At 59.8% G+C, this 27,714-nt stretch overlaps 2 protein-coding genes across 4 annotated transcripts; both read left to right on the forward strand.

Moving 5' to 3' along the window:
- Positions 1-426: 426 nt before the first annotated feature.
- TFCP2 (transcription factor CP2) lies at positions 427-14,711 on the forward strand. Of its 2 annotated transcripts, none has more exons than XM_010726479.4 (15): positions 427-1,441; positions 3,823-3,974; positions 6,016-6,092; positions 6,233-6,338; positions 6,468-6,574; positions 6,984-7,136; positions 8,281-8,391; positions 8,963-9,051; positions 9,199-9,277; positions 9,902-9,995; positions 10,194-10,284; positions 10,692-10,798; positions 12,488-12,630; positions 13,091-13,142; positions 13,242-14,711. In XM_010726479.4, the coding sequence occupies exons 1-15, from the start codon at positions 1,320-1,322 to the stop codon at positions 13,277-13,279; spliced, it is 1,521 nt and encodes a 506-aa protein (XP_010724781.1). In that variant the 5' UTR covers positions 427-1,319; the 3' UTR covers positions 13,280-14,711. The 2 variants fall into 2 exon arrangements, with proteins under 2 accessions (XP_010724781.1, XP_010724782.1); XM_010726480.4 differs by having other exon boundaries at positions 9,199-9,247.
- A 474-nt stretch (positions 14,712-15,185) lies between these two features.
- Positions 15,186-27,273, forward strand: CSRNP2 (cysteine and serine rich nuclear protein 2). 2 transcript variants are annotated; one of them, XM_085212331.1, is made up of 6 exons: positions 15,210-15,320; positions 17,643-17,760; positions 20,404-20,635; positions 22,198-22,457; positions 23,967-24,263; positions 25,327-27,273. In XM_085212331.1, the coding sequence occupies exons 3-6, from the start codon at positions 20,485-20,487 to the stop codon at positions 26,074-26,076; spliced, it is 1,458 nt and encodes a 485-aa protein (XP_085068457.1). In that variant the 5' UTR covers positions 15,210-15,320; positions 17,643-17,760; positions 20,404-20,484; the 3' UTR covers positions 26,077-27,273. The 2 variants fall into 2 exon arrangements, with proteins under 2 accessions (XP_085068458.1, XP_085068457.1); XM_085212332.1 differs by lacking the exon at positions 17,643-17,760 and having other exon boundaries at positions 15,186-15,320.
- The last annotated feature ends 441 nt before the right edge of the window (positions 27,274-27,714 follow it).

The following is a 27,714-nucleotide window of genomic DNA, read 5'->3' on the forward strand; positions in this document are numbered from 1 at the left end:
GCCCAACTCCGGCTGAGACCGCGCAACTCAGCGCACTCACGATCCCGACCCGGGCCTCGAACCTGCGGTCCCGCAATCCCCGCACAGCCGCGAAACCTCTCCGGGCGGCGGGACCCGAGAGCACCACGCCGCTCATCACACCCCGCCCACTTCCCCCCACAGCCAATCCCAACGCGCAGAGCCGCGCTCGGGCTCCACCATTGGCTGCGTCCTACTTGCGTCATTCTACCGCGCCGGGTTCCTATTGGCTGATCGCGGCGGAAAGAGGCGGGGCGCGCTTCCCGTTGGGGCTGCGCGGGGGCTCCAGGCGCCACCGCCTCCATTTTGCGGGGGCCGCGGCCCGGAGCCCTTTGCGGGGCGGTGCGGGGCTCGGGGCGGGGCTCGGGGGCTCCCATACAGCCGTAAGGGGGCTGGGGAGCGTGAAGCCTCCGGAGGGGGTCGGGGGCAGCGGGGCTGGGGGCATCCATAGGGCCTGGGGTGGCTGTAAGGCCTTAGGAGGGCCTGGGGAATTCCTATAGGGCCTGGAGGTGTCTGTAGGGCCTGGGAGTGCCTGTAAGGTCTCGGGAGGGGCTGCGGATGTTTATAGGGCCTTAGGAGGCCCTGAGGGTGCCTATAGGGCCTGGAAGCGCCTGTAGGGCCTTAGGAGGGCCTGGGGGCGTCTGTGGGGGCTTAGGGGTGTCTGTAGGGCCTGGAGGTGCCTGTAGGGTCTTAGGAGGACCCGGGAGTGCCTATAAGGCCTCAGCAGAGCTTGGGGGTTTTTATAGGTCCTTAGGAGGGCCTGAGAGTGCCTATAGGGCCTAGAAGGACCTGTAGGGCCTTAGGAAGGCCTTAGGGGTGCCTGTAGGGCCTTGGGGTGCCTGAAGCGTGCAGCCCCTCAATGGGGTGTTTGTAGGGCCTGGGGGTACCCAGGAGTGCAGCCCTTTGGGGGGGGGTTGCCCAGAGGGTAGAGCCCTTCAGGCAGTGACTATAGGGTCTTTGAGGGGGGCTCCCCGGGGGCTCAACAGTGCCTGTAGGGCTTGTGAGGTTCTCTGCAGGGTGCAGGCCTTAGGGGAGAGGGGCTGTAGGGCCTGCGAGGGGGCTGAGGCCATTTGGAGCATCTGAGAGTGCAGCCCCTTGGGAGAGGACTGAAGGCTTTTGGGGGGGGGGGAATCCTCCACGTTGGGCACCCCAGGGGAGATCCCCATAAGGAAGGAAGGGAACGAAGCTGCAGAGCCCCTCGAGGAGCCCCAGGCTGCACTCCCTGCAGGGGGTGAGGCACCGGGGGACCCCGCCTGGCCCTCCCGTGCTGGGAACGTGGCCCCGGGCCCTGCGGGGGGAGCATGGCCTGGGCGCTGAAGCTGCCGCTGGCAGATGAGGTGATCGAGTCGGGGCTGGTGCAGGACTTCGATGCCAGCCTGTCGGGCATCGGGCAGGAGCTGGGAGCGGGAGCCTACAGCATGAGGTAGGAGGGGTTGGGGTTGGCTGTGGCTGGGGGCGGCCCTACGGCACGAGAGAGTTGGGGTGAGGTGTGGGCAGGGAGTTGTGTACTCTGAGGGTGGTGAGTCCTGACGCTGCTGCCTGGAGAAGTGTGGGTGCCCCATCCTGGAGGAGCTTATGGCCACGGGTGGCTGCTGGGAGGGTGGGAGCAGCCCAGGGCAGGGGGTGGGGCTGTGGGGGCTATGAGGACCTTCCAACCCAACCATCCCGTGGTTCTATGATCTTTCAGGACCCTTCCAACCCAACCATTCCGTGGTTCTATGATCTTTCAGGACCCTTCCAACTCAACCATCCCGTGGTTCTATGATCTTTCAGGACCCTTCCAACCCAACCATTCCGTGGTTCTATGATCTTTCAGGACCCTTCCAACCCAGCCATCCCATGGTTCTATGATCTTTCAGGACCCTTCCAACCCAACCATCCCATGGTTCTATGATCTTTCAGGACCCTTCCAACCCAACCATCCCGTGGTTCTGTGATCTTTCAGGACCCTTCCAACCCAACCAGCCCGTAGTTCTATGATCTCAGTTGGGCTGTCCCAGCTCTGCCCGTGCTGAGCATCACCCGCAACAAGGAAGAGGCTTGTTTTAATAATAATTGATAAAATATCATGAGATATTACTAAAATTAAATATTAAATTCATCCAGCACCTCCACGACTTGTGTTATGGCCACGCTTTTGGAAGATGGCTGCCATTTTGCTTCCTGTGGAGGTTCCCTGGCTTAAAGAACTGCTCCTCCTTAAGCCCTTGCTGTTTTTTAACCATCCTACCCCTCTAAATCTTTAACTTTTGATTGTGCCCTGCTGGCACCGCTCCCTGTGCTGAACTGAGGGTGTGTGCAGTGTGTTCTGGGGGTCCAGGTGGCAGCTCTTGGAGGGCAGAGCGACAGTGGAGCAAACCTGGCGAGGTTCATTCCGTGTCCTGCATCCAGGGAGGAGCAGCTATACATGTCAGTGCAGGTCAGGGTCGGAGCTCCTGGAATGGAGGTCTGCAGAGGAGGACCTGGGGATCTGCCCTGGTGGCTGTAGGGTGACCATGAGCTGACAGAGTGCCCTGGTGACCAGTAGTGGTGTTCTGGTTGGCCAGCAGTTGACCAGAGGATGACCGTAAGCCAGCAGTGTGTTCTTGTGGCCAGGAAGGCCAATGGTGTCCCAGTTGGCCAACAGGGTGACCGTGAGCCAGCAGTGTGCACCGGTGGCCAAGATGGCCAACAGTGACCATCAGGTTGACCGACAGCTGAGAACAGGGTGACGATGAGCCAGCAGCATGCCCCCTGGCCAAGATGGCTACTGGTGGCCAACAAGTTGACCAGTGGTTGAGCACGGGGTGACTGTGAACCAGCAGTATGCCGTGGTGGCCAACAGGTTGAGGAAGAGTTGACCAGTGGTTGACCACAGCGAGACTATGAGCCAGCAGTTTGCCCCAGAAGCTGAGATGGCCAACGGTGGCCAATAGATTGACCGAGAGTTGACCAACAGTTGAGTACAGGGTGACAGCAAGCCACCAGTATGCCCTGGTGGCCAAGATGGCTACTGGTGGCCAGCAGGTAGACCAAGAGTTGACCAACAATTGGCCACAGGGTGACTGTGAGTCGACAGTGTGACCTGGTGGCCAAGGTGGCTACTGGTGGCCAACAGGTTGACCAAGAGTTGACCAAAGGTTGACCACAGGGTGACCAGAAGCCAGCGGTGCCCCCCGATGGCCCTGTGGGTCACTGCACAGAGCGCTGCCAACAGGGCAGGGAGGTGTTCCTCCCTCTGCTCTGCTCTGCACTGGGGAGGCCCCATCCAGAGCACAGGGCCCAGTGCTGAGGAGGACATTTCTGTTGCCCTCTCCTGCGTGGAAGGGGATGGGAGGAAGGCTGTGTGGTTCAGGGGGCAGGATGGAGGCCGTGCAGTATGGGGAAGGCTGCCAGCAGCTCCTCCCATCCCCAGGTTTGTGCAGACACTGTAAGCACTGCTCACACAGCTTTGGACCAAGAGTGTGTTTGTGATTCCTGGGGGCCAAAGGGTTATATTGCTGTCGGGGTGGCAGCTGTGCTCTACCCACAGCAGCCTGGTTTTCCCTCTGAGAAGTTTGTAATGCTCAACTGAAGGAGGGAAACCCAGCTGAACCTATGAGGATCTAGTGAACTCACGCAGCGTGCCGAGGCTGGAGCTGTTCTGGCTGCAGAGGGGCTCTGAGGCCATCGTTGCAGCTGGAGGCAGCTGCTGCACGTCGGGTCTGCAACCATTGCAACCCAATACACTGCACGTCTGTGCCCAGCAGTGCTCCTGCTTGCACCCAGCAGCTCCGTGCATCTGCAGCAGAGCTGAAGTGACCCTTTGTGCCGCCTCTCTTGCAGCGACGTCCTGGCGCTGCCCATCTTCAAGCAGGAGGAGTCCAGCTTGCCTCCAGAGAACGAGAACAAAATTCTGCCCTTTCAGTACGTGCTGTGTGCAGCCACGTCGCCTGCTGTGAAGCTGCACGACGAAACACTCACCTACCTCAACCAAGGTGGGGACTGTCTGCTAACGCTGCCCTCACACCCGTGCGTGTGTCCTGTGGGTAAAGGAAAGCAGCTCCCAGCTGCAGCTTTGCAGCCTCGGTGTTGCTGCTCCCAGCTGCAGCTTTGCAGCCTCGGTGTTGCTGCTCCCAGCTGCAGCTTTGCAGCCTCGGTGTTGCTGCTCCCAGCTGCAGCTTTGCAGCCTCGGTGTTGCTGCTCCCAGCTGCAGCTTTGCAGCCTCGGTGTTGCTGCTCCCAGCTGCAGCTTTGCAGCCTCGGTGTTGCTGCTCCCAGCTGCAGCTTTGCAGCCTCGGTGTTGCTGCTCCCAGCTGCAGCTTTGCAGCCTCGGTGTTGCAGCTCCCAGCTGCAGCTTTGCAGCCTCGGTGTTGCAGCTCCCAGCTGCAGCTTTGCAGCCTCGGTGTTGCAGCTCCCAGCTGCAGCTTTGCAGCCTCGGTGTTGCAGCTCCCAGCTGCAGCTTTGCAGCCTCGGTGTTGCAGCTCCCAGCTGCAGCTTTGCAGCCTCGGTGTTGCTGCTCCCAGCTGCAGCTTTGCAGCCTCGGTGTTGCTGCTCCCAGCTGCAGCTTTGCAGCCTGGGTGTTGCTGCTCCCAGCTGCAGCTTTGCAGCCTCGGTGTTGCAGCTCCCAGCTGCAGCTTTGCAGCCTCGGTGTTGCAGCTCCCAGCTGCAGCTTTGCAGCCTCGGTGTTGCAGCTCCCAGCTGCAGCTTTGCAGCCTCGGTGTTGCAGCTCCCAGCTGCAGCTTTGCAGCCTCGGTGTTGCTGCTCCCAGCTGCAGCTTTGCAGCCTCGGTGTTGCTGCTCCCAGCTGCAGCTTTGCAGCCTCGGTGTTGCTGCTCCCAGCTGCAGCTTTGCAGCCTCGGTGTTGCAGCTCCCAGCTGCGGCTTTGCAGCCTCGGTGTTGCTGCTCCCAGCTGCGGCTTTGCAGCCTCGGTGTTGCAGCTCCCAGCTGCAGCTTTGCAGTGGGGTTGTTGCAGCTCCCAGCTGCAGCTTTGCAGCCTCGGTGTTGCAGCTCCCAGCTGCAGCTTTGCAGTGGGGTTGTTGCAGCTCCCAGCTGCGGCTTTGCAGCCTCGGTGTTGCAGCTCCCAGCTGCAGCTTTGCAGTGGGGTTGTTGCAGCTCCCAGCTGCAGCTTTGCAGCCTCGGTGTTGCAGCTCCCAGCTGCAGCTTTGCAGTGGGGTTGTTGCTGCTCCCAGCTGCAGCTTTGCAGTGGGGTTGTTGCTGCTCCCAGCTGCAGCTTTGCAGCCTCGGTGTTGCAGCTCCCAGCTGCAGCTTTGCAGTGGGGTTGTTGCTGCTCCCAGCTGCAGCTTTGCAGCCTCGGTGTTGCTGCTCCCAGCTGCAGCTTTGCAGTGGGGTTGTTGCAGCTCCCAGCTGCAGCTTTGCAGCCTCGGTGTTGCTGCTCCCAGCTGCAGCTTTGCAGTGGGGTTGTTGCTGCTCCCAGCTGCGGCTTTGCAGCCTCGGTGTTGCAGCTCCCAGCTGCGGCTTTGCAGCCTCGGTGTTGCAGCTCCCAGCTGCGGCTTTGCAGCCTCGGTGTTGCAGCTCCCAGCTGCGGCTTTGCAGCCTCGGTGTTGCAGCTCCCAGCTGCGGCTTTGCAGCCTCGGTGTTGCAGCTCCCAGCTGCGGCTTTGCAGTGGGGTTGTTGCAGCTCCCAGCTGCGGCTTTGCAGTGGGGTTGTTGCAGCTCCCAGCTGCAGCTTTGCAGTGGGGTTGTTGCAGCTCCCAGCTGCAGCTTTGCAGTGGGGTTGTTGCAGCTCCCAGCTGCAGCTTTGCAGTGGGGTTGTTGCAGCTCCCAGCTGCAGCTTTGCAGTGGGGTTGTTGCAGCTCCCAGCTGCGGCTTTGCAGTGGGGGTCTTGTAGCTCCCGGCTGCTGCTTGGCAGTGGGGCTGTTGCAGATCCCAGCTACATCTGTTGCTTTGCAGCAAGTGCTGCACAGCAGTGGTGCATGGCACTGAGGTGCTGTCACGTCCTGTGACAGCAGAAGGGTCTGAGCGCTGGGGAGGAGCAGCAGGGGATGTTCCTCCCTGCGTGACCTCTCTTCTTCCCTGCAGGGCAGTCCTATGAGATCCGCATGCTGGACAACAGGAAAATCGGGGAGCTGCCTGAGATCAATGGGAAGCTGGTGAAGGTGAGCACAGTGCATCTGTGGCAATTCATTTTGCTGCTTTCCTGACCCCCTTCATGTCCCTCTGCTCCTGTTCTCACCCCGTGGACTCAGGGTGGGGGTTTACTTGGGGGGCTCCTGACTTTTTGTCCCCCCTTCCTCAGAGCATTTTCCGGGTGGTTTTCCACGACCGACGGCTGCAGTACACGGAGCACCAGCAGCTGGAGGGCTGGCGCTGGAACCGGCCTGGAGACAGGATCCTGGACATAGGTGAGGTCCTTCGGGGAGATTGGAGCATCCCTGGGCTCTGAGGGGCAGTTCTGTCACAGATGTGCAGGTCTGTGTCCCCTGGGAATCTCTTGCTTCTCCGACAAACGTCACAGCTTGGTCTCTGTGCAGATATCCCCATGTCCGTGGGCATCATTGACCCAAGAGCCAATCCCACTCAGCTCAACACCGTGGAGTTTCTGTGGGACCCTTCAAAGAGGACGTCGGTGTTCATCCAGGTACTGTGGGGAATGGGAGCTCCTCGTGCAGGGCCCCAGAAGAGCAGCTGGGAGTTTCCAAGGGCACAGGAAGGAGCTTCTGTGGCTCAGAGCTCCAAGCAGCTGCTGTGTGCCTCAAGGGGAGCTGCAGCTCTCCTCCTGCTGCATGCGGTGCAGGAGGATGGCAGCTGACCACCCGTGGGTCGTTTTATTTGTGCTCCTGGTGATCCAGGCCTCTTGCAAATCTCTTGTGCTGCCTGGAACAAAGTGGTTTGCAGTGCATGAGGGGCTGGTGGGAGCATCACGGAGCTGCAGAACTCATGGGAAGGAATAGGCTGCAGCTCTGCTGCGTGCTCGTGGCTCCCTGGCGCTGCTGTTAGGCAGCGTGGTCCCGTGTGAGCACTGACAGCAGCTCTCCTTGCCTCCCCAGGTGCACTGCATCAGCACCGAGTTCACCATGCGGAAGCACGGCGGGGAGAAGGGGGTGCCATTCCGGGTGCAGATCGACACCTTCAAGGAGAATGAGAACGGGGAGTACACAGAGCACCTGCACTCAGCCAGCTGCCAGATCAAGGTGTTCAAGGTAATGCAGCAACCAGTCCACGTCTCTGCCCCATAGGATGTGAATCGGAGCTCAGTCCTGTCCCACTGTGGCCTGGCTGAGTGTTGCAGCTGCAGGGCTGTGGCTGAGCCTGTAAGCTCTGGGTCCTTCCAGAATCTCATCTCTGAGAGCTCCCACACTGACAGAAACACAATCGCAGAGCTGCTGGGGCTGGAAGGGATGTCTGGGGGCTTGTCAACCTGTTGGTCAACTCTTGGTCAACCCGTTGGCCGCTGTTGGCTATCTTGGCCACCAGAGCACACTGCTGGCTCACAGTCACCCTGTGTTCAACAGTTGGTCAACTCCTGGTCAACCTGTTGGCCAACATTGGCCATCCTGTCCACCAGGGCACACTGCTGGCTCACAGTCACCCTTGTGGTCGACCTCTGATCAATTCTTGGTCAGCCTGTTGGTCAGCATTGGTCATCTTGGCCACCAGGGCACACCTGGCTCACAGTCACCCCCGTGGTCACTCTGTGCCAGTGGATGTGTCCTGGGGATGGAATTTTTCACTTCTGGCTCTATCCCAGGAAAACCCAGCACTGAAGCTGCAGTGCCCACGGGCGCAGCCACGGTGTGGAAGCACGATGTCCCTGCCCACAGGGGGTCAGGGGAAGCGACATGGGGTTGCTGGGGGGATGCTGCCAGTCCTCGTGCTGGTTATGCTGGCATGACCTTGTGGGTTAAAAAAGAAAGCAGAAAGGGCAGGGTGTAAGAGGAAGGCTGTGAAACGTGGCTCTGTGCCGTGCTTGGTTGTAAAGGAACCAAGTGGGAAATGGAGCTCGGTGCAGCAGGGCTGCGACCACAGCACCCCACGGAGCACAGAATTGCACTGCTGGCACCACGGATGCTATCGGAGCTGCAGTGTGGCTGGAGGACAGCAGAGCCCTTGGTTCCCTCAGTGCCAGCTCAGCGCTGTGGCTTTCTCCAAACCCACTTGGCCCCTTGTTCAGGAGGCTGAGGTGTGCTGGGGAGCCACAGCTGCTGCAGCTGGTGCCGTGCAGGGGCGTCCCCGGCCCTTTGTGAGCAGCACGAGGCCGAGCAGGAGGAGATGCCTGCATGCCTGCCCACCCCTCCGTCACCCCCATCCTGCACTGCTCCTCTAAGGAGTGTTTCTCCTCCCCAGCCCAAAGGAGCCGATCGGAAGCAGAAGACTGACCGTGAGAAGATGGAGAAGCGCACCCCGCACGAGAAGGAGAAGTACCAGCCCTCCTACGAGACCACCATCCTCACCGAGGTGGGCACTCCGGCTCTGCAGCACAACGCAGCTGGGTGGGCACAGAGCTGCTGGGTGGGCAAACCAAGCGGGCTGAGGAGCTGCGTCCTCCCAGACCTGAGCTGTCATGAGAGATGGCACCTCTGCTGCCAGCTTCACTGTGCCCGTGTGGCAGCAATGAGCTGCTGAGGCTGTCGGCACAAAACCCCATCGTTCCCTCCCTTTGCTCGTGGGAATGTGGGACTTGCAGTCTCTAAAAGTGCTGGGGATGGAGTCCTCATCCTTCCCTGGGGAATGTGGGCTCTATGGGCTGCGTCAGCCCAGCGCTGGCAGCAGGGAGCCCTGCACTTGGATTTTGTGGGATGGTGTTTGGTGTGAGGCTTTGTGGAGCTGGCACGGCTCCGTCTGATCCCTGATATCATCACTGAATTCTTTCTTGTAGTAACCGGGTGGCAAATGGCTGTTATGGGGTGGGCGTGCAGGTCTTCCCGCGTGTCCCTGTCCCCATGATGCCCACGTGTCCCATGTCATCCTGTCCCAAGGTGTCTGTGTGTTCTGAGCTCCATCACTCCTCTGGGTTTTTCCTTTCCAGTGCTCTCCATGGCCTGAGATCACCTACGTCAACAACGCGCCGTCCCCCGGCTTCAACAGCTCCCACAGCAGCTTCTCCATCGGGGAAGGGTGAGTCTGGAGGGGGGTTCCTGCCTCACATGAGGGATCAATGCAGCCATGCTCACCGTGTCCCCACGTCCCATTGGTTTTGGGGTGGCACTGGTGCGGAGCTGACTGTGGGCTCTGCTCTGTCTGTCTGTCTCTCCCCAAATCCAGGAATGGGTCTCCAAACCACCAGCCTGAGCCTCCCCCTCCGATCGCAGATGTAAGTCACACTTCAGAGCTTATGCTTGGGGTAAGGATGGCGCACGGGTCGGAAGTGGGGGTGCATGGGGGGGGTGGGGGTTTGGGTGCTGCGCTCGGCGCTTTGCTTGCTAGGATGCTACTGGGGTTTAACATCCTTAGGAACTCTGCTTTTTGGTTCCTAATGGCTTTAAACTCACAAAGCGGATGGAGGTGAGGTGTGGGGAGGGAACTGTGCGCAGAGGGCAGGGAGACCCAGCACTGCTGCCCGGGGAAATGTGGGTGCCCCATCCCTGGAGGGGCTCAGGGCCGTGGTTGGGGTGCTGGGTGGCTGCTGGGGGGGGTGAGAGCAGCCCAGGGCAGGGGTAGGAGCTGGATGACCCCTAAGGTCCCTCTAGCCAAGCATCCCGTGGTTCTATCTGATAGCAGGCTGCCTGTGGCTCGCTGTGCCCTGTACTGACCGTGCTCTCTTCATTCGTGTCTTCCCCGTTGCTTCCTTCCCTTTCCCTGTCCCTGTGGAGTCCTTTAAACCCAAACCCACCCCAGCTACAGCCATTGTTGTCTGCCCACTGAGCCCAGTGCACTCTGGTCTCGGTGTGAGGGCGATTATAACGCCGAAGCCACGCTCGGTGCTCTGTCCCCTCTGGGGCTGTGACCATATTCTCCCACCCCACAGAACCTCCTGCCCACCAGCACTCCCCAGGAGGCCCAGCAGTGGCTGCACCGGAATCGCTTCTCCACATTCTCCCGTCTGTTCCGGAACTTCTCAGGTACCATCAGATCCCTCTGCCTCCCCTCACTCCCATTCCCTGGCTCAGATGGTTGGAAATTTGTACTTGGAACACGGTAAAACTGCCTGAGAGCTGCGTGGTTCATTTCCTGAGGTGTGGGGGGAGCAGTAGGGGGGTGGGCTCTGCCCCAGGGGCTGAGCGCTGCTCCAGGCTCTTCCTGTGGTGTCACTCCTGCAGGTGCAGACTTGCTGAAGCTGACCAGGGAAGATGTCATCCAGATCTGCGGCCCTGCAGATGGCATCAGGCTCTTCAACGCACTGAAAGGACGGTGGGTTTTGGGCTGCTTGATCGAGATGGGCCATTGGAGTGGGCAGGATTTGGTGTGGACCTTCCAGTTTGGCAGCTGGGATGGTGGGGAAGCTGCTCTGGGAAGAAGGGAAATCCACGTGGGTGAGGAGCGTTAGAACAGATCTTCCTATTGGAGGGCAGAGGGACAGCACTGCGCAGAGCTGTGGGCTCGGGGTGTGAGTGCATGGAATGAGATCCATGCAGGGCACGTGGAGTGGTGCAGGGAGCCCATATCCCTCGGGGGGACCGACACCAACACACCCCTGGGGGCGGCATCAGCCTCTGCCTCTTTGCTTACGGGTGAATTCCTCCACCTGCTCTGTTCCTTGGGAGGATGCTGAGCGCTGTCTCGGGGCCCTGGAGCCAACCCCTGTGTTATGTCTGCAGGATGGTGCGGCCCCGGCTGACCATCTACGTGTGCCAGGAGTCCCAGCAGCTGCAGGAGCTGCAGCAGAAGCACGAGGACGGCGACGCAGTCACCAGCACCTTCTTTGGTAAGGGCCTGGAGGAGAGCAGGGGGGAGCAGCAGTGGGCTCAGCCAGCAGAAATCACACAGGAACAGTGGAACTGCTCCCAGCTGCTCAGGTCTGGGTCTCCCAGCACACATCACCCGATGGACCTCGGGGCTGTGGGTGCGTAGCAGCTGGAAGCACGGTGGCTTTGCTTTCCAGCTGCTGTGCCTCCTTTGGGCTGCTTTCTCCTGCAGCTCACGCAGGCTCCAGGCAAACCAAAGAGCTGTGCACGCTCTCTTGGGCACAGAGCTGCAGCGAGCGCTTTGCCTGCCCCACTCCTCACCCTGCAGATCTTCCCCTTGTTGGCCAGAGGGGGTGGCTGCAGATCCTGACCCACTGCGTGCTGTTTGCTTTGAGCTGAGCAACAGTGGCTCCTGTGAGAATGCAGAGCTGCCCAGACAATGGGTGACCTACATTTGTGCAGCAGCCAGGCGTCGCTCTGTGGTCAGAACGAAGGCAAAAGCAGATTTTGTGTCCTTCCCTTCCCACTGCAGAGCTGGGGGAATGGGGAGACTGATATAAAAGTGCCAGGAATGGGACAAAGTGATGGTCGGAACGGGAGCTTTTTGGGGCAAGGGTTGCATAAATGCAAATGGAGCATTGCAGGACGTTGGTGGCCACGTTACTGCAGCGTTGGTGCTTTTGTAGCTCAGGGTGTTGTGCAACCATGGAGCAAAAGCAGGTGCAGGAGAGAAGCTGCATGTTGCATGGGGGTTTACACCCCCCCCCAGGTGTGTGGATGGACTTCAGAACTGAGAGCAGCCCTGCAGGGAAGGAAGAGCTCTGGGGTTTTGGTGGATGAGAAGCAGTGGGTGCTCCGTCCCTGGAGGGACTCACAGCTGTGGATGGGTCCTGGGCAGCTGATGGGGGTGGGACATCCCAGGGCAGGGGGTGGGGCTGTGAGGTCCCTTCCAGCCCAACCATCCTACAGTTTTGTGATCTTTTAGGACCCTTCCAACCCAACCCTCCTATGGCTCTATAATCTTTAAGGTCACTTCCAGCCCAACCACCCTACAGTTTTGTGATCTTTTAGGACCCTTCCAACCCAACCCTCCTATGGCTCTATAATCTTTAAGGTCACTTCCAGCCCAACCACCCTACAGTTTTGTGATCTTTTAGGACCCTTCCAACCCAACCCTCCTATGGCTCTATGATCTTTAAGGTCACTTCCAGCCCAACCATCCTACAGTTTTGTGATCTTTTAGGACCCTTCCAACCCAACCCTCCTATGGCTCTATGATCTTTAAGGTCCCTTCCAGCCCAACCATCCTACAGTTTTGTGATCTTTTAGGACCCTTCCAACCCAACCCTCCTGTGGCTCTATAATCTTTAAGGTCCCTTCCAGCCCAACCATCCTACAGTTTTGTGATCTTTTAGGACCCTTCCAACCCAACCCTCCTATGGCTCTATGATCTTTAAGGTCCCTTCCAGCCCAACCATCTTACAGCTTCATGATCTTCAAGGTCCCTTCCAATCGAAACATTCTAGAATTCTGTGGTCTTCCAGGACCCTTCCGTCCCAACCATCCTACAGTTCTGTGACCTTTAAGGTCCCTTCCAGCCCACCCCAGTGCACACTGCTTTCAGAGCTGCTCTGCCCATCCGTTCCCCGCTCAGCATGGCTGCTCTGCGGACTCCTGGCACATCACTGCAGCACTCCTTGTCCTTGCAGTGTACCACGCCATCTATCTGGAGGAGCTGACGGCGGTGGAGCTGACAGAGAAGCTGGCTCAGCTCTTCAGCATCTCCTCACAGCAGATCAGCCAGATTTACAAGCAGGGTCCGACGGGGATACACGTGCTGATCAGCGACGAGGTAACCATCCCTCGCTGCTCCTTTTTCTGCCTTCCACACCACTTCGTGTCCAGCCTCCAAAGCACGACCTCAGGGCGGCCCCTCTCGTTTGCTGCTGCTTCCAAAGAGTTCATTGATGAAGCTGTGGAGCTGAGGATGTCGGACAGCACTGGGGACGCTGGCAGCACTCACATACTCACATAGATCTGGAGTGGGGGGGGGGTTGTAAAGGCACAGCTGTCCGTGCTGTGCTTTGCTGGGAGCAGGAGGGGAGCTGCCGGGAAAGGGCTTTGCTTTCAGACCACACTGCAGGGTTGGAGCACTTTCCCTTGGCTTGCTGGTTCAGATCTGTGGTTCTGAAGTGATGAAGGAAGGGATAAGTATTACTGTGGGTGCCCTCCCTGCTCCGAGCCCCGTCTGTGCAGTGCAGCCCCGTGTTCAGGTGCAGCCTCAGACTCAGCTATGTTGTGACTTCTTTCAGATGATTCAGAACTTCCAGGATGAATCCTGCTTTGTTCTGGACACCATGAAAGGTGCGTAAGCGATGCACTGCCCGTCCTCTGTGCCAGATCTGAACGCAGCAGATCCCTTCCCTGCCAGCAGTGTCTCATCAGCTTCCTTTCTTTTTGCAGCTGAAACCAACGACAGCTACCACATCATCCTGAAGTAGGAGGGGACGGGATGAGGAACAGCCACAGTCCTCTCATGGCGTGTGAATCCCCCTCACTTCCAGCACCAGGACATGAGAGCAGAAATCCAGAAGCTCCCATTGGCCTTTCCAAAACCCCGGAGCTGTTGGTTCTCAGCCCCTTCCTCACCCTTCCAGCTGCAAACCGCCTGCAGGTGATGCTCTGCTGACGTCTCCATGTTGTGCTCTCACGTAGCATTGAGCAGAGTTCACCTTTGGGACCTCAGAGCTGCACGAGGGCTTTTTGTGGCTCTGGTTTTCCAGAAGGCAGCAGCTCCTGTGACATTGGGACTGGTGAGTGGATGTGAAGGAGACCAGCCCGGTGCTCCCAGCCCCGTGGAGCTGAGCGGGTCTGGAACGCACACATGGAGCGGTAGGAGAGGGCTGGGAGGGATTTTCTTCAGGACTTTGGTGCGCTGTGATACTGAATGGAAGTTGATCTGTTGAGCTTTTTCTCCTATCCACCACCATGGAAGTGCTGCTGCTGTGTGCAGGCGTGCTGCCATCCCTCAGAATCACAGCATCCTGAGTTGGAAGGGACCCACAAGGATCATCGAGTCCAACTCCTGACTCCACACAGGACTTAACCCAAAAGCAACCTCCGCTGCTTCTCACGCTTCTTTCCCTCCCTCACCAGCACTGGTTGGCACAGGTGTGTAAAGCTGGAGCAGAATGTGGAGCGAGATGGAGCTGGAGAGAGAAGCAGCTCACGCAGTTCACCTGGAGGATTCTTTTCCGCACATTTTTGTAGTTTCAAGTGAAAGGGAGAAAGATTCAGGTGTCTCGGTTGGAAACCTGAAGCTGTATCTACGTGCTGAGCTGTTTGCATCCTCCTTTGCATCCTCCTGCCCCAGCTCTGAGGGTGGAGGTGGGGAGGAGTGAGATGAGTTTGAGGGAGACTCAGCTCAATTCAATGGGAAACTCAGCTCCACTCAATGGAACACTCAACAAGAGACTCAGCTCAGTGTGAAGCTCAGCTCAGTGGGAGACAACACGAGACTCAGCTCAGCGGAGGCTCAGCTCAGCGGGGTTCTCAGCTCAATTCAAGGGGAGACTCAGCTGAATGAAGGCTCACCTCGACTCAGAGGGACACTCAGCTCAGCTCAGTGGCAGCTCAGCTCAGTGAGGGACTCGGACTGGGTCAATGCAATGGGGCACTCAGCTCAACTCAACAGAAGGCTCTTCGTGAGGCTGAGCTCGGCTCAATGGAAGCTCAGCTCGGCTCACGGTAGGGCTCAGCTCACTGGACACTCGGCTCCTTGGGAAGGAACCAGAGCTGCCTCCCTCTCTCGGGGAGCTCAGTGCTCCCCCGTAGGCGAGGTTCGGTACTTTGAGGGGTGGAGGTGGGGGCTGCTGTGTGTTTGATGCCGTTCTGTAACGGAGCCGCGGGGCAGCGGTAAAGTTTTGTACGGACGTTGCAGGTCTGTGTGGGGCACGGAGCCGCGGGTGGGAACGGGGGGGCGGCGGGCTGAGGATGGGGGGATGGGGGCGGTCACCCCTTGGTGCCTGCACGGAATATCTCAACGTGCTCATCCGTTAATGAATTGGTTAATTAGCCAAGCCGTAAACCGAGGGGAGGGCGCTGGTGGTCCGCAGGGCGCGGAGCGCTCTCTGCCCCACGTCTGTCCCATTATTTCCCCTCTAAGGCGCTTTTTGCCGCACCCCGCCGCGTTAATCTCCGTCTAGACTCCGGCGGCGGTCGGGCCTTCCTCCCCCTCCTCCTCCTCCCCTCCCTCCCCCCCCCACAGCTCTCCGTCCCCTCCCCCACGTGCCCCACGCCCACTTCCGCACTCCGTTTCCCATCACGCCCCGCTCGGACTCGCTTTCCCGGCAACCCCCGCGGGCGGAGTGTGTTGGGTGGGGGGGAGGGGAGGCGGGGTCTGCCGTCACGTGACTGCGGGGTATATAAGGCGCGGCCCCATTGTTGTCGGCAGACGGCGGCGGGGCGGTCCGCGCGGCCGCACTCGGGCTTCGAACCCGCGCCCCGGGCCGCCCCCCGCCCGCCGACCTCACCGACAGAACGGTGAGTGGGGAAATGGGGGGCGGGGGGCGGCGGGGCCGGGGCTAGGGGCTGCAGAGGGGGAGGCGGGGGTAGTGTGGGGCTGGGCCTGGGGGGATGGGAGTCTATAGGGGGTCTATAGGGGGTCGGGGCCCTGGAGGTGGGAGCCTCTAGGGGGCTGTGGGTGGTCTATAGGGGATGGAGCTTTGAAGATGGAGGCCCATAGGGGTTGGGGGGCCTGGAAAATGGGAGCCTATAGGGGCTGTAGGAGATCTATAAGAGGTGAGGGTCTTGAAGGTGGAGGGATATTGGGGATGGGGGGGGATATTGGGGATGCAGGGGGCTTATGGGGGTTGTAGGAGGCCTATAGCGGTTGGGGGGCCTGGAAAATGGGAGCCTATAGGAGGTTATAAGGTGAGGGCCTTAAAGATGGAGGGATGTAGGGGATGATGGCCTTGAAGATGGAAGGGTATAATGGGGCCTATAGGGGATGCAGGAGCCCTGTAGGGGATGGGGGGCCTGGAGTGTGGGAGCCTATAGGGGCCGTAGGAGGTCTATAAGAGGTGAGGATCTTAAAGGTGGTGGGGTCTTAAAGGTGGTGGGGTATTGGGGATGGGGGGGCTGATGGCCTTGAAGATGGAGGCCTACAGGGGATGGGATGCAGAATGGGAGTCTATAGGGGCTGTGGGAGGTCTGTAAGACGTGAAGGCCGTAAGGATGGAGGCATATAGGGGATGGGGGCCTTGAAGATGGAGGCGTATAGGAGATGTGTAGGGGTTGGGGTATTGAGGATAGGGGGGCTATGGGGAATATAAGAAGTCTATAGGGCACATATGGGGGCTTACAGATAACATAGGAGACCTTAAATGTGGAAGCGTGTAAGGGGTGGGGGGGGGGGGGTTCAGTTGGGAGGGGGTTTAAGAGGAAAAGATAGAAGCGATAAGAAGCCTGTGGGGTGGGGGGCGTACATACAGAGCCTATAGGGCTGGGGGAGATGATGGCCTTAAAGATGGGCACCTATAGGGGATGGGGGGCCCATGGCAGCAATAGGAGGCCTGTAGGGGCTGAGGGGCCTTGAAATGGGGGTCTATAGGGGATGTAGGGGGCTTGTAGGGGATGGGTGAAGGGAGGTCTTTGAGGTGGCAGCCTATATGGGGCATAGGAGGACTATGGGGGGATGGGGTCCTTAAAAATAGGAGCCTATAAGGGAGGTAGGAGGTCTGTAGGGGGGGGGAGGGGGCTTGGAGGTGGAGGCATGTGGGGCTATAGGAGATCTTTAGGGGGTGGGAGTAGAGGTGGAAATATACAGGGGCAATAGGAGGTCTGCAGGGAGTATAGGGGGCCTTAAAAATGGAAGTCTACAGGAGGCTGATAGGGGCTGCAGGGGAGGGGGTCCTTAAGGATGGAAGCTTATAGGGGATGTGGATGTGGGGGGGCCATGGGGGATGTAGGGGGCCTATAGGGAATGGGAGCCTTGCAGATGGGAACCGGTAGGGGTTATGGGAGGCCTATAGGAAATGTGTTTCCTGCAGGGGATATCAGAGGCTTGTAGGGGATGGGGGGGGTCTTAAAATGGGGTTCTCTGGGGAGATAGGAGGCCTATGGGGGCTGTGGGAGCCATGCAGAGGATGGGAGCCTTGAAAGTGGGGTCTTTAGGGGCTGTAGGGGGGGGGTCTCTAAGGGATTGAGGGGGGTGCTAACAATGGGGCTGTGTGGGGGGCACCGTGGCTGTTGGGGTGCTCTGAGGTGAGGGGTGACCCCAAAAACGTGCCTCAGGTGGGAAGGGAACGGAGGAGACCCCAAATGGGGGACAATCAGGGGTACCTCCTGGGGGGGGGGCAGGGGGTCCTCGGGGGCCCTGCCGCGGGGATGGGGATCCTGGTGGGGTCTGAGCTCTGACACGTTCTGATGTCATCCCCCCCACCCCCCGTACTGCAGGGCCTGGTGTGACCCGCTGTGGGGGCACCTCCCCTTTTGCCCCCCATCTTTGCTCCTTCTTTTAGCCCCCTTTTTTTTGGGACCACCTTTTTGCTCCTATCGTTTTGGGCTCCCCTTCCTTTAGCCTCTCTTTTTGGGGGGGGGGCTCCCTTTTTGCTCCTCCCTCCTCCAGACCCCTGCTTTTTAGGACCCTGCCTCCTTTAGCTCCTCCCTCCCTCCCCCCTCCTTCAGGGCTGCCCCTTTTTGGGACCCCCTTCCTTTTTGGGACCCCCTTCCTTTTTGGGACCCCCTTCCTTTTTGGGACCCCCTTCCTTTTTGGGACCCCCTTCCTTTAGTCTCCAGCTTTTTAGGACCTCCCTGTTTTTTTACCCCCAGCTTTTTAGGACCTCCCTGTTTTTTTACCCCCAGCTTTTTAGGACCCTTTCCTTACTCCCCCCTTCTTTTTGGGGCCGCATGGTCTCCCCACACCTGCCGGCAGGGCTGCAATTCGGGGCCGGGCTCCGCTGCTCATTGCGATGCGTGTTGTGTAAGTACTGCTGCTACTGTGTGAGCTGCAGCCCAGAACATCCACGGGGCTCAGCTGTGGGAACACCGACCCCAAAGAAGGCATCCCTGACCCCCAGGGAGGAATCTGCCCCTCTCAGCATCCTCCAACGGTGCTTAAATCCTCAGCTGAGGAGATAACAGGCGAATCCTGCAGGGAATCCCCTGTGGGAGAGGAGCAGAGCTGTGTCCCGTAGCCCTGTTTTTTTTTTGCTTTATTTGTGGGGTTTGGAATTGCTGCTCACTCTGTCTTCCGCCTCCCCAATAGCACTGGGATGTTCTGCAGTGCTTTGGAGGAGCAGATCCCAAAACTCCCAGAGCTGCAGCAGCTGGAAGGGACCTCTTCAGGTCCTCATCCGACCCTCCAGCACTTCCCAGTCTGCCCTAAACTGGAGAGCCCAGCACTGGGCCCAGTGCTCCGGATGGGGCTCCCCAGTGCAGAGCAGAGGTGGGGAGCACCTCCCTGCCCTGCTGCCTGTGCTCTGTGCAGTGCCCCCAGGGAACCTTTGGCCACCAGGGCACAGTGCTGGCTCGTGGTCACCCCGTAGTCAACCACCGGTCAACTCTTGATCAACCTGTTGGCCACCATTGGCTGTCCTGGCCACCAGGGCACACTGCTGCTCGTGATCACGCTGTTGGACGACTCTTGGTCAACCAGTTGGCCACCATTGGCTTTCTTCACCACTGCTAAGCACACTGCTGGCTTCAGGTCAGCTTATGCTCAACCATTGGCCAACTGGTGGTTAACCAGGACAACACTGGTGTTCTTGGCCACCAGGACATGCTGCTGCTCACAGTTAAGTGTTGATCAACCACTGGCCAGCTTGGCCACGGGGCCATAACTTCCAGCTCATGGCCAACCACTGCTCAACCAGGATATTGGTCTTCTTGGCCACCAGGACGCACTGCTGGCTCTCAGTCAGCTTTTGGTCAACTGCTGGTCAGCTGTTGGTTAACCAGGACACCACTGGTGTTCTTGGCCACCAGGACACACTGCTGGCTCTCAATCAGCTGCTGGTTAACCAGGACACCAGTGGTGTTCTTGGCCACCAGGACACGCTGCTGGCTCTCAATCAGCCACTGACCAGTTAGGACACCGGTTGCATCCTTGGCCAATGGTGCGCACTGCTGGCTTGCAGTCAGCAGAACAAACCCAGGCTCACCGAGCAGCTCTGCTGCCAGGTGGGTGAGGTTCGGAGCCTCGCAGCGGGACACGGAGCATCCCTCATCCTCCTGGCCCTGCTCCTGTGTCCCCTGCTGCTGTTCCCAAAGGCAGCTGCAGCCTCGCTGACGTGGAAGAACGAATCTTTTCAGTTGGGCTCCTTTCGGCGCGGTTTAACAGAGGGAAGGAGCAGAAGTACTGCTGGGTGGCAGCTTCCCCTGGAGCTCAGCACCGAAAGCTTTGCTGCTCCACAGGGAAAGGAACTGTTTTCCCTTTTGGATCCAATTCCCCCTCACTGAAAACAGAGCGGAGCCTTCGGTGCCACCAGGGTTGGTGCCACCAGCCCATTTCTGGGCTGCCAGCTGAATGAGAGCTCCGTTGTTCCTGCAGACCCTGGGCTCTGTTGTGTTGCTGCCAGTCGCTCCGTTACACCTCTGAGCCTGGAATGCTTTCCCGAGCTCTCTCTCATTTTGGGAGAGGGGCTGCAGCTGGAGCACGGTGCCAATTGTGTCCCCATCCCCCCCCCCTCCCTGCCATGTCACACCTGGGTTGGAGATGGCAGCACGAGGAGGTGCACAGGGAGATGAAGGATGGATGGGATGGTGGAGGGATGGACAGACGGATGGACAGATAGGTGGAGGGTGAATGGGACGATGGAGGGATGGATGGACAGAAAGGCGGATGAAGAATGGATGGGGGGGGGATAAATGGAAGGATGGACAGAGAGGCAAATAATGGATGGACAGATGGAGGGATGGACAGATGGGTGATGGATGGAATGATGGAGGGATGGACAAATGGACAAATGGACAGATGATGGGTGGACAGAAGGACAAATGAATGGGATGATGGAGGAATGGACGGATGAATGTTGGATGGACAGAGTGGTGGAGGACTAGGATGATGGAGGGATGGACAGACAGACGGGTGATGGATGGATGAATAGGATGATGGAGGGATGGACAGACAGGAGGATGGATGGACAGAAGGGTGAATGGAGGGCGGATGGGACGATGGACAGGTGGACAGATGAACGGATGATGGATGGGCAGAAGGGCGAGAGCTGGAGGGGGTGGATGATGGACAGACAGACGGATGCTGACAGCTTTCTCCGGAGCCGTTTGTTCCGTTGCCATGAGAACCGGTGCTGCTGCGGCGACGGCACAAAGCGGAGCGGGGCTGAGCACCTCACCTTCAGCTCTGCCGTCCCCCCCTCCCCAAATCCCCCAACCCGGCAGCATCCCTGCACCCCACGGCTCGGCTCTGCTGGTGGGCGAGCTCTGCCGTGCGCTGAGGACATCCCACGCTTTGGCATTTTGGTGAAGGAGATGCGGAGAGCGGCGAGCTCGGCGGCTTTGCCCATCCCTGCACTGTGGGCCCGGCGCCGCCAAGCGGTGTTGGTCTGGGTAGGGGGCACCCCTGGACCCCCCCCCACACACCACCACCACGGTCCCCATCCCACAGGTCCCCGCTGACCCGGGTGGCCGTTCTCCTCCCATCCCCCCTCCCACCACGCACCGCGTGCCGGAGCTCCATGCGATCCCGATGGATGCGATCGCGAGCGGCCGCCTCAAGAGGAAGTTTGAGGATGCAGACGTGGGATCCCCGGCGTCCAACTCGGACGATGAAATCTCCAACAGCGACAGCGCCGACAGCTGCGACAGCGTCAACCCCTCCAGCTCCAGCGGATTCATCCGTGAGTGGGACAGGGATGGGGCGTGGGGGGGTGGGTTATGGGGATGGGATGTAGGGATGGGGATGGGTGTGAGGGTGGGGATGGGGGCAGTGGCTTCATCTGTGAGTGGGATGGGGACAGGGATGGGGTGTGGGGATGGAGTGTGGTGTGGGGATGGGTTATGGGGATGTGCTGTGGGGATGGGGGCAGTGGCTTCATCTGTGAGTGGGATGGGGGACAGGGATGGAGTGTGGGGATGGGGATGGGGTGTTGGGGGCAGTGGTTTCATCCGTGAGTGGAATGGGGACGGGGATGGGGATGGGTGTGAGGGTGGGGATGGGGTGTGGGGATGGGGGCAGTGGCTTCATCCGTGAGTGGGATGGGGACAGGGATGGGGTGTGGGGATGGAGTGGGGATGGGGGTGGGTTATGGTGATGGGATGGGGTGCAGGGATGGAATGTGGGGATGGGGTGTGGGGATGGGTTATGGGGATGGGGGCATTGGCTTCATCTGTGAGTGGGATGGGGTGAGGGGATGGGGATGGGGTGTGGGGATGGGGATGGGGATGGGGTGTGGGGATGGGGATGGGGTGTTGGGGGCAGTGGTTTCATCCATGAATGGGATGGGGACAGGGATGGGTTATTGGGATGGAGTGTGGGGATGGGGATGGGTTATGGGGATGGTGTGTGGGGATGGGGGCAGTGGCTTCATCCATGAGTGGGATAGGGTGTGGGGATGGGGTGTGGGGATGGGGGCAGTGGCTTCTTCCCTGAGTGTGGCACCTGGGAATGTGGAACAGTGACAGAGTGAGGGGATGGAGTGTGGGGACTGAACAGCGACAGTGAGGGTGAGGCATGGGGATGTGACATGGGGACAGCAAATAGTGGTAATGAAAGGAGACTGGGGGTGAGGGATGGGAATGGGGGTGGGCACAGTGACAATGAGGGGGCGAGAGTGGGGATGGGGACAGCAAAGAGTGGCAGAGTGAGGGGACATGGATGGGGACATGGGATAGGGATAAGACATGGGGACAGCAAATGGTGATGGAGAGGGGGCAGGGTATAGGGACAGGAAAGAGTGTCAAAGTGAAGGAGACAGAGCGTGGTGACAAAGTGAGGGGACAAGGATGGGGATGGGACATGGAGACAGCGAACAGTGAGACAGTGAGGGGACAGGGCGTGGGGACAGGAAACAGTGACAGCGAGGGGATGGAGCAGAGGGGATGGGGACAGACTAGGGGGACAGGGCGTGGGGATGGGGACAGGGTTGGGGACAGAGCCTGGCTGTGAGGTGGTGCTGGCCTTGCTCCCCCCATGCATGCCCCTCGCAGTTGCACGCATTCATCCTCCAACCAGGATCCTGCTGGCACTTCCCCTAATGAAATACCTCACGATAATGGAATTAACGAGGCGTTGGAATTAATGGGGTTTGTCCTGACAGTACCAGAAAGAAGCATGCAGCCCATTTGGGCTCAGTCACCGACACCTGCTCAGGGCTGCAGCAAAGCTCCCTTCCACCCCAACCCATTCCACCGGGAGGCGGTGGGGCTCCCGTTCCCATTCCCTCGTTCTCCCTCCTTGCAGCCACCTCCATCCTGAAGAGGCAGAAGCAGCTGCGCAGGAAGAATGTGCGCTTCGACCAGGTGACGGTGTATTACTTCGCCCGGCGCCAGGGCTTCACCAGCGTGCCCAGCCAGGGTGGCAGCTCGCTTGGCATGGCCCCGCGGCACAACTCGGTGCGCAGCTACACGCTGTGCGAGTTTGCACAGGAGCAGGAGGTGAACCACCGTGAGATCCTGCGTGAGCACCTCAAGGAGGAGAAGCTGCACGCCAAGAAGATGAAGGTATGATCGGGCATCGCCCTTCTTGACGTGCTGCTGGGTTGTGGTCGACCACTTGTCAACTGTTGGTCAACGACTTGTCAACCGTTGGTCAACGACTTGTCAACTGTTGGTCGACCACTTGTCAACCATTGGTCGACCACTTGTCAACCGTTGGTCGACCACTTGTCAACCGTTGGTCGACCACTTGTCAACCGTTGGTCAACGACTTGTCAACCGTTGGTCGACCACTTGTCAACCGTTGGTCGACCACTTGTCAACCGTTGGTCGACCACTTGTCAACCGTTGGTCAACCACTTGTCAACCGTTGGTCAACGACTTGTCAACCGTTGGTCGACCACTTGTCAACCGTTGGTCGACCACTTGTCAACCGTTGGTCAACGACTTGTCAACCGTTGGTCAGCTGTTGGTCAGTGAGGACACCCTGCTGGCTTGTGGTCAACTGTTAGTCAGCTGATTGTCCACTTTTAGTCAACAGTTGGTCAACCAGGGCACCCTGTTGGCTCATGGTCAACCATTGGTCAACCGTTGATCTGCTGTTGGTCAACAGTTGGGCAGTGAGAACACGCTTCTGGTTCGTGATCAACCACTTGTCAGCTGTTGGTCAGCTGTTGGTCAGCCAGGGCGCATTGCTTGCTCATGGTCAACCGTTGGTCAACTCTTGTCAGCCATTGATCAACCACTTGTCAACCGTTGGTCAGCTGTCCTCAACCACTGGCCACCCAGAACGCTGCTGGCCATCTTGGCCACCAGGGCACACTGCTGGCTCGTGGTCACTCTGGTCCTCCTCCAGAGTTCCCCTTCCAAACTTCTCTGCTGGAAATTCCAGTCTGGAAGGTTGTGGTACCTGAGATCAAATCCCAGCTCAGCCCTTTTCCCATCCTGACCTCATTATGGGCTCCCTCAGGCACTGTCTGGGGTTGGGCTTCATTTAATGTGACGTGACCCTGGGATTAATCAGGTTGCTGCTGCCATGACAACCTTTGGTGAAGAGATGCAGATCCAACGCTTCTTTTTTAAGTATTTTTGTTAAATTGAACTTTTTCTGCCACTTATGCGATCGATGGGGAGCGCGTTATGGATGGGGTGGTGATGGGGATCAGTCCCCACGTTTATCACAGGACTTCTTGCTGCTTCCCCTCTGCTTGAAACGTTTCTGTTGTGATTGCTAGCTTCATTCTGAACCCAAACCCCGCAGCTGCCTCTCAGCTCTCTCCAAGCCCCGATATTTTGGGAAGCAGTGACCTCCTTTTCTCGAGCTGTTTGCAGCACGGAGGGAAGGAGGCAGAGCTGCCCTCCTCTGAACGCTGCGGCGTTGGTTTCCTGCCTTTATTATAGACGTGGAATCCCACAGGGACGGCTGTGTCTGGGGTGGGTTGGGGTTGGACTGGGTGATCTCAGAGCTCTGTTCCAAGGATTCTGTGGGATGGGGGACCCCGTGGAGTCCCCTTGCGCCGTACCGGGGGTCCGCAGCCTCCCAGCGCCGCGCTGAGCTCTGTCCTGACCCCGCAGCTCACCAAGAACGGCACGGTGGAGTCGGAGGAGGCGGAGGGGCTGACGCTGGAGGACATCTCAGACGACGACATCGATGTGGAGAACGTGGAGGTGGACGACTACTTCTTCCTGCAGCCCCTGCCCACCAAGCAGCGGCGGGCGCTGCTCCGCGCCTCCGGCGTGCACCGCATCGACGCCGAGGAGAAGCAGGAGCTGCGCGCCATCCGCCTGTCGCGGGAGGAGTGCGGCTGTGACTGCCGCCTGTACTGCGACCCCGAGGCCTGCGCCTGCAGCCAGGCGGGCATCAAGTGCCAGGTGAGTGATGAGTGACAGAGCAGAAGGGCTGGAAGGGACCTCTGGGGTCCTCCGTCCGACCCCCAGAGCAGAGGCACTGGACCCGGGTTTGGATCTCTCCAGAAAGGAGCACCTCCCTGCTCTGCTGGCCACGTGCTGCAGTGCCCCCCAGGGAACCTTTGGCCTTCTTGGCCGCCGGGACGCGCTGCTGGCTTGTGGTCAACTGCTGGCCAGCTGGTACAGCATTGGCCTTGGCTGTGAAGGCACACTGCTGCCTTGTGGTCAATTGTTGGCCAACCAGGATGCCGTTGGCCTTCTTGGCCTCCAGGACACGCTGCTGGCTCATGGTCACTCTGCGTTCAACCGTTGGCCAACAAGGACAGCACTGGTGTTCTTGGCCATGAGGGCACACTGAGGGCTTGTGGTCACCCGGAGGGAAGACTTAGGTTGGCTGTCAGGGGGAAGTTGTTTGCTGTGAGAGTGGGGAGGTGCTGGAACAGCTGCCCAGAGAGGCTGTGGATCCCCGTCCATCCCTGGAGGTGTTCGAGGCCAGCAAGGATGGGGCCCTGGGCAGCCTGGGCTGCTGTGAGATGTGGAGGTTGGTGGCCCTGCGTGTGGCGGGGGGTTGGAGCTCCGTGATCCTTGAGCTCCCTTCCAACCCAACCCTTCTGTGATTCTTTGAACTGCTGACCAACTCTTGGCCAATCGGAAACCCATTGGCATTTTTGGCCTCTGGGATAAACTTGCTGGTTCGTGGTCAACCGTTGGCCAACCAGCAGACCGCTGGTGTTCTTGGCCACGAGGGCACACTGATGACTTGCGGCCAACCGTTGGTCAACCGCTGGTCACCCATTGGCCAACCGAGATACCATTGGTGTCCTTGGCCACCAGGGCACACTGCAGGCTCACGACCAACTTTTGGCCAACCCGTTGGTCAACCCGTTGGCCACCATTGGCCGTCTTGGCCAGCAGGACACGCTGCCGGCTGGCGGTCACCCTGCTGGCCACTGAGACCTTCGTGGAGCTCCTTTTCCGCTCGGGCCGGAGGCAGAGCAGCGCTTCGGCAGCCTCGCTGTCCCCACAGGTGGACCGCATGTCCTTCCCCTGCGGCTGCTCGCGGGACGGCTGCGGGAACATGGCCGGCCGCATCGAGTTCAACCCCATCCGCGTGCGGACTCACTACCTCCACACCATCATGAAGCTGGAGCTGGAGAACAAGCGGCAAGGCGCGCGGCCCGGCGACGAGGAGCTGCAGGGCTCCGGCAGCTCGTGGCCCCCCGGCACGCAGCCCCCCGAGACGCAGGACTTCCAGGAGTTCATGGCCGAGAACGAGACGGCCGTCATGCACCTGCAGACCGCCGAGGAGCTGGAGAGGCTGAAGGCTGAGGAAGACTCCAGCGGCGGCTCCGGCGTGGAGAGCGTCGGCGTCTGCATCCTGGAGGAGCCGCTGGCCGTGCCGGAGGCGCTGTGCCCCGGCTTGGCGGCCCCCATCCTCATCCAAGCGCAGCTGCCGCCGGGATCCTCCGTGCTCTGCTTCGCCGACGGCGCCGAGCAGCCCGCAGCCGCGCAGCCCTTCCTGAACGCCGCTCCGCTGCTGTACTACCAGGTGGAGCCGCGCTCCGTGCTGGGCCCCAAGGGCGAGAATGGCGCTGGCGAGTGTCCGAAGGACTCCGGGACCCCCGCGGTGCCGTGCAGCCGAGCTGCCCCCGCCCCGAGCAGAGGGGAGGCGGTGCAGGGCGCGGGGCTGGAGGGCGCGCAGAGCTGCGCCGCGTCGCTCGGCCCCCCGGAGCCCCGCGAGGCGCCCGGCGCCGAGGAGCCCCCCGAGGGGGTGTGAGCCCCCCCCCAGGGGATGTGAGCCCCCCTCCCAGGGGATGTGAGCCCTTCCCAGGGGGTGTGAGCCCCCCGCCCGCTATTTATTGAGGATGTTCCGCGGCGCGGCGCTGCCCCGACGGTACTGAATGGGGAGGGAGGGAAGGGAGGAGGAGCAGCGGGGACCGCTTGTACAGATGGTGGCACGCGGAGCGCCAGGGGGACAAACGGACAGACGCACGGACACGGAGCCCGCGGGCTGCAGTCCTGCTTGGGGCACCAAGGGGACGGATGGACAGACGCACGGACACCGTGGGCCGCGTCCCCGCAGAGCTGCTTGGGGCACCCTGTGCTCATCAGCGCCCGCTTCCCCCTGCTGCCCACCCAGGGCCCCCCCTCATCCTTTTTGTCTTGGACACAGAAGACGACTTTGGGTTTTTTTGGTTTGGTTTTTTATTTTATTTTATTTTTTGGTTTTTTAATTATTCTTTTTTAACGTGCTGAATGTTTACGGGGCCGCACCGCAGCCTCTTCCCCCCAGGGATCCCCACAGCCGCTCCAGTTGCACAAAGAGGGGTGAGAACGCAGACACGGACCCTCCTGGACCCACTCCGACCCCCTTTGGTCGCCGCTTTCACCCCCAGGACGCACATCTGTCCGTCCGTCCGTCCCCAGGACTGCTGCCCCGCTCTGCGCTCCCAGCGCTGGAGCTCCGGGTTCTGCCATCCTCCCCCTCTCCCCCAGCTGAGACCCCCAGAGACGGGACTGGGACCAACTCAGCACAGCCGTGCTTTCGCCCTTGGGTTTTGCTTCCACGCTCTCCCTGCCGCAGGGCTCCGACCCACCGTGCCCCACCGAGGGGCTGCGCTGGGGCAGGGGCTGCCCGGTGCCACCCAGCACCACTCTGTCCCCACACTTCGGTCCCCACAGCAGCCGCGACCCTCAGACGTCCCCCCTTCCCCCCCTCTGCTCTGTGCCCCCTCCCCGGGCACAGTGGGTGCTCTCCGCCTGTCCCACGCACACCGCCGGCGGTTTTCATTTCTATTCCACTGTGAATCCAAAGCTGTGTTGGGTCCTCCCTGTTATTTTTTATTTTGGGCCGTTTTACGGTTTTGTTTGTTGGGTTTTTTGTTTGTTTGTTTGTTTGTTTTTTTCCCATGGTGAGAATGCTGTATTTAAAAAGAGAATATTTAAAGAGTAACGAATAAAAGGAAGGCTCCGACCCGCAGGGCGCAGAGCGGCGATGGGAAGCAGAGGCAGGGCTGGGGTCATGAGCCTCAGCCCCAAGAATGGTGGGTGATGGTGGATGCCTTTAATGAAACACAGAGCAGAATGGGGGGGGGGTGGGGTTGGGAATGGAGGATGGGATGGAATGGGGTGGGGGATGGGATGGGATGGGGTTGGGGATGGGATGGGATGGGATGGAATGGGGTTGGGGATGGGGATGGGTGAGGAGTGGGAATGGGGTTGGGGATGGGATGGGGATGGGTTGGGATGGGATGGGGTCGGGGATGGGGATGGGGTGGGATGGAATGGGGTTGGGGATGGGGATGGGATAGGAGTGGGAATGGGGTTGGGGATGGGATGGGGGCGGGGAGGAATGGGGGCGGGGATGGGAATGGAATGGGGTTGGGGATGGGATGGGAATGGGATGGAATGGGGT

The sequence above is a fragment of the Meleagris gallopavo genome, chromosome 31, assembly GCF_905368555.1.
Source record: "Meleagris gallopavo chromosome 31, MGAL_WU_HG_1.1, whole genome shotgun sequence".
Classification (NCBI taxonomy): domain Eukaryota; kingdom Metazoa; phylum Chordata; class Aves; order Galliformes; family Phasianidae; genus Meleagris; species Meleagris gallopavo.